The following is a 10,552-nucleotide window of genomic DNA, read 5'->3' as shown; positions in this document are numbered from 1 at the left end:
CGGACCTGCCCTGCCCCCCATCACTGGTGCAGCCAGGAGCTGGCCAGTCACCTGTTTGGTCTAGGACATCCCTGCTGCCCACAGGCATGTGGCCAGACACCCAGTCCCTTGGTACACCTACAGATGGCTGTCCCAGGCCTTTCCTGAGCCGTGCCTCTCGGTGTTGGCTCTTCCCGGGCTGTTCATTCAGCTTCAAACGCAGCTGGGACCTTAGGCTGTTTTGTCACTTTGGGCCTGGACACACTTTGTGTAGTGGGCTCTGGTGGCACAGGCAAAAGGGATGGTTGCCAAGCCACACACGATGGCGTCCTGGGCTATGTGCCTTTGACCTCTCATTCCAAGAACCACGCCCACACAAAACGGGGACAGTTCTGCCCACCCCGGCATGCAAACGGGGACAAAGTCAACCCCAGGGCTGGGACGACACCAACGCGGACGTCTGACCTTCACGCTGTGGCTGCCCTCATGACCCACAGGGCTCCCCAAAGCTCACCTGCCTCAAAGTGGCCCTATCAGCCCCTGCTCCCAGCATGGGGCCACTGCTGCCAGGACTGGGGGCGTGGACGGCCACAGGATAACACTACTGGTGGGCAAACAGTTGCATGGCTCCCGATGCCGGTGACCCTCAAGCCGCCCACCAGCACCAGGCAGAGTCACCCACAGCTGGGCAAACCAGGGGCAAGTGGGATCCCCAGGGCCACCTGGGAGTCAGATCAGGAGAAGGGGCTGTTCAGAAAAGACCCAAAGGAAGCCAAGTTTTGATTACCCCAAAGGCTCAAAGAAATAGGGCTGTGGACTGGGCAAGAACGGTGGCCTGGCTCACCTCAGGGCCCCTCGGCCACTGTTTCCCACACTCAGAGCCACAGGACCCGGCGTCCTCTTGAAGGCTGAGGAGGAGCAGCTGGCACCCTGCTCAGCCCCAGCACCATGACCTTGGGCCTCCACTTTGCCGGCCCAACTCAAAGGTGCAGAGGGAGAGCCCTGGGCTGTCCTCACACAGCGGCCTCCAGGCCCCTGCTCGCCCTCCCGAGGCCCCTCCCACATCCAGCTCCCCCCAGCCCCGGCTCCTAATTGCTCCCACAATCGATCCTTCCTACGTAAAATCTTAGAAAGCACCGGGCCTGGGTGGTTGTCGGTTGAGGAAAAGTCCGACTTGATTTTAACAAGTCATTGTCTCATGGTTCATTGGGATCGAGCCCCGAGTCGGGCTTTGCACTGACAGTGCAGAGTCTGCTTAGGACTCTCTCTCTGCCCTTCCTCTCCTTCAAAATAAATTTTAAAATCACAAGAAGTATCCTTTTCCACAGTCTCCCAACATAGAAACTTCTGAAGCCATCCACATTCACTGTCCCCAAGTTCCTTCCTGTCTGCTTTCCAACCTCCAGTCAGGGCTTTCCCCGCCCCTTCTTCATTTCCAGTCAGCACACCGAGTGTGGGGCTGCAACAGACAGGGGCCCTGTGCCCTTCACTGGGGCCCCGGAGGCAGGGATCAGCTAGAACCCAGCCGCTCCCAACCCTAAGGCACACACCCTCCCGTCCCTACCCCACCCAGAGAGCCTCCGAGGGGATGGCGCTCGGCCTTGAAGCAAAACTCAGACAAGAGACAAGTCCCTGCTGGGAGATCCTTTATCCAGCCGCCTCCACCTGGCAGGCCTCCACCTGGGGCAGGGCTCCCACTTGCTCCCTGGAGACCAGCTCCTCGATGGCTCAGCCCTGACAGTGTCCAGCTAAGGCTGGGCGTCCTTTCCCGCCGTGGTCCTCGGTCACTGCCTGGCCGCCTCCGCCTGCCACACCAACTCGCCCGAGATGTAGGTGGCCCGCACGTGGAGGGAGTCATCGAGCACCACGAAGTCTGGGGCAGAGGCGGGCGGTGAGATGGAGGCAGGGGCGGGCCTGCCACCGGCCCCACACCCACCCAGAAGCTGTGGGGCACCCCACCCCATCAGAGGCTGACCAGGTCCTGGAAATAGTGTTCCTGGCAGCAGGGCACATGGGACAAAGGCCCCAGCTGCCCCTCACGTGGACTGTCTCACGTGCCACAAATCCTGGCCTGATGGGAAGAGGTGCCCGGGCTGCGGTGGGCGGCCAGGCAGGGCCACCTGGGCACAGGGAAGATCCCAGCTGCCTGGACACCGTCCCAAGTCCCGAGACCTCCCAAGTCTTCGGTGGCCCCGGGTGCCCATATCGGGCCCTGACCTGCATCAGCCCCGAAGTCCAGGGTCCCCTTGTGCTTCTCCAGCCCCAGCAGCTGAGCAGGGTGAAGGGACGCAGCCTCCAGGGCCAATTCCACGCTGCAGCCTGCTCAGGGGACACAAGTGGGCGGTCACCCCAACCCCCAGCTGGTGCCTGCAGCCCCGCCCCCACCCCACAGCCCCAGGTCTCCGCAACAGGGTGACAAAGCCCCCCCCATCAGAGGACACTGGCAGGTATACCCTTTCCTGGCCACTCAGCCATCCCAGCCCTGCAGGGCTCCCCTCCTCGTGGACCCAAATGCTTGCAGGCACCTCCTCCTTCTGGGTCCCAGGAAGAGCCCCCCAAAAAGAAGCAGTAGCCTGGGCATGGCTGAGGCCACCTGATCTCGGCTTTCTCTCTCTGCTTCCTCTCAAGAAGCCTCATGACCAAATCCTATTCTTGCTGTTCCCGCATCCCCCCGGGAACTGCCAGGCCACAGCCGTGTCCTGCCTCCTGGCCAGGCTCCCTGCTGCTCCAAACAGCACGATGAACCCGACACCCCCAGGTGACCCCCGAGCCCCGGGGCGCTGCCGAGAACCCCACGGGGCCTGGCCAGCCACAGCCTCTGTCAGATACCCCTTCCAGCCCCCCAGAATGTGACCCCCCGTTAACAAGCCTGAAGCCCTGCTTCAGTCCCGCGGGTCCCAAAGGCCTTCCCACGGGTAAGCTGAGGTCCCTTCTCTCGGGGGTCGTGGCTCCACTGCCTACCACCTGCGTCTCAGCCACCTGCTTGCTTGCCACTCGCTTAATCTGCCCTTGAGCTCCTGGCAGGGGGACCTCGGCCCCGTTCCTGGTGCTCCTCTCCTGCGAATTCCATCACACAAGGGATGTCACTGCAAGACCCCAGGGGTGTCCGTGGTTCCCTCCAACCTCTCCCACGTGTGGCTGCCACCCTCCCTCACACGCACACGCACACCCCTGCCCACTCCAGCCTCACCGACCTGTAGCCTGCAGGAAATGCCGGACACAGACGTCCATCGGGGCTATGCTGCCACTCAGCGTCTTGGTGCCTTGAAAATGAGAGCAGGCTCTGAGGGGACCAGAGGCCGCCGGGCGCGGTACGGGGAATAGGGGGGGCACTCAGGTGTCCGCATCCCCGGGAGAGCAGGTAGGACTGCCATTCTCGAGCAGGCCGCACGGCGAGAGGGTCACTCACCTGCCACGTAGGCCGTCAGCCCATCCACCTCCACCTCCTGCTGGCCCAGCGTGTGACGGCCGTTGCCCAAGCCCAGGGCGGGAACAGCGTCGGTGACCAACACCAGCCCTGCAGGGGCAGAGGCCTCAGGAGCCGCCCTGCTGCCCTCCCCGATCTGCCCCGCCCTGCCCCGCTCCGCCGCTCACCCTGGGGATGGGCCCGGTGGGCGATGCGCAGGGCGGCTGGGTTGGTGTGGGTGCCATCTGCGATCATCCCGTAGAAGATGTGGCGGCCTGGAGGCAGCCGGTCACTGGTCAGGAGCCCCACGATACCAGGGTCACGGTGGTGGAACTGGACAGGAACAGGAGGACAGCTGAGCGCTGGCGGGAACCCTTGCGCCCACCCGCCAGGGGGGCTGGGGGGCACTCACAGGCAGCATGGCGTTGAAGAGGTGGGTGATGAAGGTGGCCCCACTTTGTACGGCTTCCTCTGCGGCCTGCAGGTCAGCCACTGAGTGTCCTGCACAGGGGACCCAGGCTCAAACTGTGCACCCAGCCCAGGACCCCCACGTGGGCCCAACCCTGGAGGTGGCCGTCCTCACCTAGGGACACACAGATGCCACGGGCCGTCAGCGCCTGGATCACCTCGTGGCTTCGGCCCAGCTCAGGGGCCAGTGTCACAATGCGGACGTTGTCCAGGGGCCCATAGGTGGCCAGCACGTCATGGAAGGCATTGGCCTCGAAGGAACGCAGGTGGGCTTCGGGGTGCGCACCTCGCTTCTCGCGGCTGATGAACGGGCCCTCCAGGTGCACCCCTGGGAGAAGAGGAGTGGGGGGCTCGGGCGGGCCTGCAGCCCCCACCCTTGGCCCTGTCACCTGCCCCACCTCCCTCCTCAGTTGGGTCTCTGGAGCGGGAGGGGCTGCCAACAGGTCCCCAAGGAGCCTCCCGGGGTAGGGGCAAGGAGAGGGGTCAGCCACTCACCGAGGACCCCTGCCCCATGGGGACCACCACTCTTCACGGGGATCTGAGGAAGGACCTGGGGGGAACCAGCTGTTAAAGCCCCGCCCCCTATGGCCCAAAGCCCAGAGACCACAGCCCAGCCAAAGTCAGAGATAAGAGGTCAGAGCCCAGCCTCCGTGGCCTTCCCTCAGACATCCAGAGGGAGGCAAAGGCCCCCAGCCCCAGTCAGGGAAGGCACAGCGCTAAGAACCAGCAGGACATGGAGGAACACGAAGAATGCGAGACCGGCGGCCGGCAAGGAACAGGAGATGCAAACAGCGCTCCCGGGCAGCGGGCAGGCGCACGGACAAAAGGTAACTCCATGGCTCTGGCCCCACAATGTCGCCACAGGGTCTGGACTGAGTCAGACAGGGTGGCGGGCCAGGCCTCCTGAGCTGCAGGACGGCACGCACAGCCAGGGGCAAGAGGGGGCGTGCACTCAAGCGGGGCTCGCGGGCCAGAGAGATCAAGGGCACAGGTGCTCACATGACCTTCTAGGAGGCAAGGTGAGCTGCCAGAGGCCCCCAGGGCACCCGCACCCCAAACCAGATACAGACGTTTGTAAGAAGCCAAAACGCTGGGAGCCTGACAGGCTGACCCCAGGCAGGTGTGGGCAGGTGGTAGAGACACTGAGAAAACTGGGGGGACCGACAGACACCTCATTCAAGAGCAGCTGTGTCCCTGAATGTGGCCCGCAAGCACCTGGAGAAGCAAACCAGAGGGCTCCGGGCAGGAGGCGGGTGGAGGCACTCACGCTCCACGGTTAAGTAGAAGTTCATGTTCTCAACACTCAGCACAGGAGCGGTGAGGCTTCTTCCTCCCTCGGACCAGGAGCCTCCCCAGGCTCGGGGCTCCCAGCAGCCTGCTGGCGCCTGACCTCAAACACAGCCCACAGCCAGGCTCAGCAGCAGCTTGGGGCAACCCTGGGGACACGCCGGACAGACAGGCCAGGGCCGGTGGGGACGGGAAGACGTGAAACAAGAAGGCAGAGTTGGAGAAAAGCGCTCTGATAGAGAAAGCGATCTCTTCCAGCTAAAAGTACGTGAGGGCGCCTAGGTGCCTAGGTCAGTTAAGCATCCAACTGTTGATTTCGGCTAGGTCATGATCTCACAGGTTGTGAGATCAAGCCCCATGTAGGGCTCTGTGCTGACAGTGCAGGACTCTCTCTGCCCCTCCCCTGCTCATACTTGATCTCTCTCTCTCTCTCAAAATAAGTAAACAAATATTTAAATAAGAAATAAAACTTAACTAAACTAACAAAACTTGAGTAGTAAAGTAAAAAAAGAACCCAGGTCAAGAACCAGAACAGAAAAACGGAGCAAACACCCAGGAAGCAGAGTCGCAGAAAGAACCAGAGACACTATCCAGGAGGCCCAACCATGGAATGGTGACTCCCAGAAAAAGACGACAGAGAAATGAGGGAGAAAATCATAAACGCGTTATTCAAGAAAAACAAACAAAGCCAAAGACCAAACTTCAGACTGACAAGATGTGCTAATGACCCGCACGACAGGTAAATTCCCCACAGGCTTCACACATGTCACCCTCGGACTTGAGAACCCAGGGCCAAAGGGAAGGTTCCATGAGCTTCCAGAGGGCAGAAATAAGTCACGCACAAAGTATCAGAGGTCAGGCGGCTTCTGACTTCTCATCAGCAACCCTGGAAATGAAAAAACGACACAGCAATGCCTTCAAGAATTCCAGAAGAAAATGACTTCTCACCTACAACTGTAACCAAATCAAGAGAATAAAAACCACCTTCGACCATCAAGATCTCAAAAACCTTACTTCCGGCGACCCCGTTCTCTAGCCGAGGCTGGTGGATGTGCTCCAAAGCGAAGGCATAAACCAGCGGAGAGAAACACCCAGGAGAGCAGATAGAGGCTCCGCAGAGAGACGCCAGGGCCCCAGGTGACGGGAGGGGTGCTCCCAGGGCAGCCCGGCCCAGGGGGGCCAGGACCCGCGCTGGGAAACAGGTGCCAAAAGCTGCCGCAGGAAGATGACGCTTACGGGGCACTGTGCGCAGCCAAAGGTCCCAGAAGGAGAGTGAGAGACTGGCAGGAGGCAGGGAGTGCAGTCACCGGATAGGAGAACCGAGCAAACAACAGAGACCCGAGGGAACACAGGGCAGGTACGAAAACGGACCAGCACCGAGACCCCTCCACCCAGCCCTGCCGGCAGTCGCCCCAAAACTGCAGGCTGCTGCCTGGGGACGTGGGGCGGGGGGGGGGGGAAGCCCTCGAAGAGCGCGGCCTCCTCTGCTCTGGTGGGAGGGTGCACTCCCGTCCGCTGCCCGGAACCGGCATGGGGCCCAGACACGTGGGAGCAACCGTCGCTAGGTGGGAGCTGGCGGGGCAAAGGGCTGCTCTTTTCCCAATGAGCCATGGGACTCGTGTAGGTTCGCCAAAGAGTAAATAAAAAAAGAAGAAGAAAAAAGATAAGGGGCGCCTGGGCGGCTGAGTCAGGTAAGCACCCAACTTCAGCTCAGGTCAAGATCTTACAGCTCAGGAGTTCGAGCCCTGCGTTGGGCTCTGTGCTGACGGCTCAGAGCCTGAAGCCTGCTTCAGATTCTGCATCCCCCCCTCTCTCTGCCCCTCTCCTGCGCGCTCACTTACGTGCTCTCTCGCTCTCTCTCTCAAAAATAAACATTAAATTGGGTGGCTCAGTCCATTACGTAACCCATGTTTTTTTCCTGCTCAGGTCATGATCTCACAGTTCGTGGGTTCAAGCCCTGCATCAGCCTCTGGGCTGACAATGAGGAGCCTGCTTGGCATTCTCTCTCTCCCCCTCCCTCTCCAGCCCTCCCCCACTCTCTCTCAAAATAAATTAATAAACTTAAAAAAAAAAGATAAGATAATGGCTGAGTTTTTCCGGAATAGATTCCCCCCCCCCCACCCCCCGCCCCCGAACACACCCTCTCAACCCTTGCCCTCAGCCATCTGTGGAGGACAGGCTCACGTTCCACCAGGCAACCCCGTTGTGACAAGTGTCAGGTCCTATCCTGAAGCTCTCTCCAAAGTCTTTCAAGAAAGCTTAGTACCAGACATGGGGCTCCGGTCAGACGGGCAGGGAGAGGGCACCCCAGCCCACGGGGCAGAGAAACTTGTGGGTAAACCCGCGGATCCTATCTTGCCAGGGAGGTCACCTTGGGTCAAGTTCCACAGCACTCTGCCGACAGTCGCACTGGGACCGCCACACGAGGAGAGGGGACCCGCTCGATGCTGTGCCCGTCTGACTGTCGTGCCCACCCAGTCTCACGGTGCCCCTCTCACACGGACGCCTCCAGGAAGGCATCTATCTGGCCCAAGTCCGGGTCTCATGTTCTGAACCCGAGGTGAGGTCTGAACGCGACACTCAGGATTCGATTCAGACTTCAAAACAAACCCGAGTTTTATGAGCGAAAGATAAAGAGCACTAAGTAGGGAGAGTTCCAGGCAGGAAAGCAGTGGGAAAGGTCAAAGCATAGAGGGAGCGTGAGGTCAGAGGCAAAGGCCTGGCTGCCACCTGAGGAGGTAGCAGATCTTGGCTACACAGATGACAGACCAGAAACCGAGAACACCGTAGCCAAAACTTCTTCCTGGAAGAGTAGGAGAGTGTAAGACTGAAGGAGGCCCCAGAAGAAGAGCAGGTGGTCTCAGTGGGCCAGAGCAGGATGATAAAAGATATGGGTAACTTCTGACAGAGCAGCAGCCACTTCTGCCCAGTGTGAGCCAGCCCTGGAAGGAGGGGGGTGGGCGGGGGAGGAGCAGATATCTACAGGGACAGCCCCATAGCAGCCGAGATGACACTGGAATGACGTTCTGACATTCACAGCCTGCCATGATTTTACTTTCTGCTGTTGAAGGCTTTCATCCTGCAAGCATTTGTGGAAAGTGACAAGCTCCAGCAAGAAGACATAAACTAAAGGGGCGCCTGGGGGGCTCAGTCGGTTTAAGTGTCCGACTCTTGGTTTCCGCTCCGGTCATGATCTCACGGCCTGTGACGCTGAGCTCCGCACTGGGGGCCTGCTTGGGGTTCTGTCTCCTCCCCTCTCCCACTTGTGCGCCCATGTTCTCTCTGAAAAGTATATACACACTAAAAACAGAGAAAAACACATTAAGCCAGAAAACCTAGTGGCCAGAAACTCTCGCTCCCAAGAAACAAAAACAGGCCTCACAACCTGGATCACGACAGTGAACCGCTGTGGAACCGGCGGCGCAGCAGGGCCTGTCCCAGCGCCGAAGACAACCGGGGAACCAGATAAAACAAGGCAAAGGCCCTCCAGGCAGAGGGCCTGGGGACAGGCCAGACGACGGCCCAGAAGGGCTGGAATGTGCCTGGGGAGACAGCAGGTAGGCCGGGAAGGCTCCGAAGGGTAAAAGGGGCGGGGTCAGTGGTGTGCAGGCCCTGCGCCCTGTCCCCTCGGAAGGCCGCTGTGGCAGGACCCGGAGCAGGGCCGGCAGTTGGGAGACTAGACAACAGTCACGAGGCCTCTCTGCTGGGACCTAGGAAGGGAAGGACAATGAGGCGGGCATATTCCCAGACTCCAGGCAGGAGAAACCACGGCTCAATGACCAAGAGGAAAAAACCACCGAACCAGGTGGTTTGCAGCAAGAAGATGAGCTTAGTCAGTAACATCTGACTCTGTGGAGAGAGGCCGGGAGGAAACTTCCAGAAAGATGTCCACAGGTGACAATACCCAGTGTTTAAGAGGTACCGCACATAGCGCCCCACAACCCCAAGCAATGGGCGTGGTTGACATTCTCAACTTAGATTTGAGAAAATGGAGGCTCAGAAAAAGGAAGGACGGCCTCGTGTCCCCCAGATGACAGACGAACTAAGGGGACCAGGACCAAACCCAAAGGCTACACTCAAACTCGGGCAACACCCAACTCCGACTGTGCATGCAGACACCCAGGAGGGACACCCGCGACCCCCACCCCCGCCGTGACAGGCAGCGTGGCCCCACGATCGCAGAAAGGACCCTTTGCTGGAGAAAACAACCCTGAAACCAAGACGGGGTTAAAGGATCACTGTCCCTCTTCCCCAGCTCAACTTTGGGAAAGGAACATCCACGCTTTTCACAACCCGTCAAGCATTAAGCAGTAAAGACGCAGGACAAGTAACACCACCCGCTCCCCAACAGTTACCCTACGCAGTCACCGCCAGAAGAAAACCCAACAAGACGCCGGGGTGAAGGCTGAGACCAGAGAGTCTGCCGACGAGGCGAGGAAAAACGTCTACAAGGACACTCAGGTGGGAAGGGAAACGCAAGGGTGGGGGGTACACGAGAGCAGCAGCGGGGACGGAAGGGGGCGGCAGGCGCAGACAAGGAGCTTCTTTCTGGAAGACACGTTCAGTGGAGTCACACAGCACAGACCCCTGAGGACGAATCAACCGACGGAGTAACTACAGATGGGGCAATCCAGAAAGTTCCAGCAATTGGTTTCTGGAGCCCGGAGGCGACCAGGGTGCGGCCGGTGAGGACTTGTAGCCTCAAAGACACTCAGACAATACACATGAAGCCTGTGGGAAGGGCTGCAGAGCCAGTGGGACCCCATCGGAGACACATGGAAGGAGAGCCTAGGGGCAGGACCCCAGGCCCTGGGTGGGTGAGGCCAGACGCAAGTGCCAAGGGGTGCTTGTGGCAGGACAGGTTTGAAAATTAAAGGGGTATTACTTCTGCAGCCCCCTTTTTTTTGAGATTGGAAGCCTGACCTCACCTTGTGATAAACCTCTGGCGGTGAGGTGACCAAAGTGGGGCAGAAGGAGGTGACTCCGTGCGACAAGATCCTCTGGGCAACCAGGGCGACCCCCGAACCCACGTCCTCCGTGGCCTGAGAGAAGTCCACACCAAACCCACCTACGGCCACAAAAAGAAAAGGTTGCACGATGCCCGGACCACCTCCTCTGGGTCCCCGTCCCCTAAGCCCTAGACCGCACCGTTGATCTGCACGTCGATGAAGCCAGGCGCCAGGATGCAGCCCCCGCAGTCCCGCTGCTCATCGGCCATTCGCCGCTCCTCGAAGAAGAGTTTCTCGGGGTCCAGAATGCGGCCTCCGCGAACCCACAGATCCTCCCTGCGGCCAGAGGCGGGCGGGGGCTAGGATGGCCGGTCCCGGGCCGCACCGGAGCAGCGCCCGCGCCCGCATCCCGACCCCGCACTCTGCGCCCCACCCGACCCCGGGCCCCCACACCCCACGGCCC

General features: G+C 60.2%; 1 protein-coding gene across 1 annotated transcript; it reads right to left on the bottom strand.

Annotated features, from left to right (window-relative positions):
* Nucleotides 1–1,608: 1,608 nt before the first annotated feature.
* On the bottom strand, nt 1,609–10,497 carry AMDHD2 (amidohydrolase domain containing 2). The gene is made up of 11 exons (XM_029949463.1): nt 10,492–10,497; nt 10,289–10,448; nt 10,069–10,208; nt 4,349–4,403; nt 3,969–4,181; nt 3,798–3,886; nt 3,574–3,718; nt 3,389–3,496; nt 3,174–3,242; nt 2,197–2,298; nt 1,609–1,852 (listed from the first exon to the last, which is right to left on the bottom strand). Exons 1-11 carry the CDS (start codon nt 10,495–10,497, stop codon nt 1,764–1,766), a joined length of 1,176 nt encoding a protein of 391 aa, XP_029805323.1. The 3' UTR covers nt 1,609–1,763.
* Nucleotides 10,498–10,552: the final 55 nt, after the last annotated feature.

The sequence above is a fragment of the Suricata suricatta genome, chromosome 8 (assembly GCF_006229205.1).
Source record: "Suricata suricatta isolate VVHF042 chromosome 8, meerkat_22Aug2017_6uvM2_HiC, whole genome shotgun sequence".
Taxonomy (NCBI): domain Eukaryota; kingdom Metazoa; phylum Chordata; class Mammalia; order Carnivora; family Herpestidae; genus Suricata; species Suricata suricatta.
This window is presented reverse-complemented; position numbering and strand designations above follow the sequence as displayed.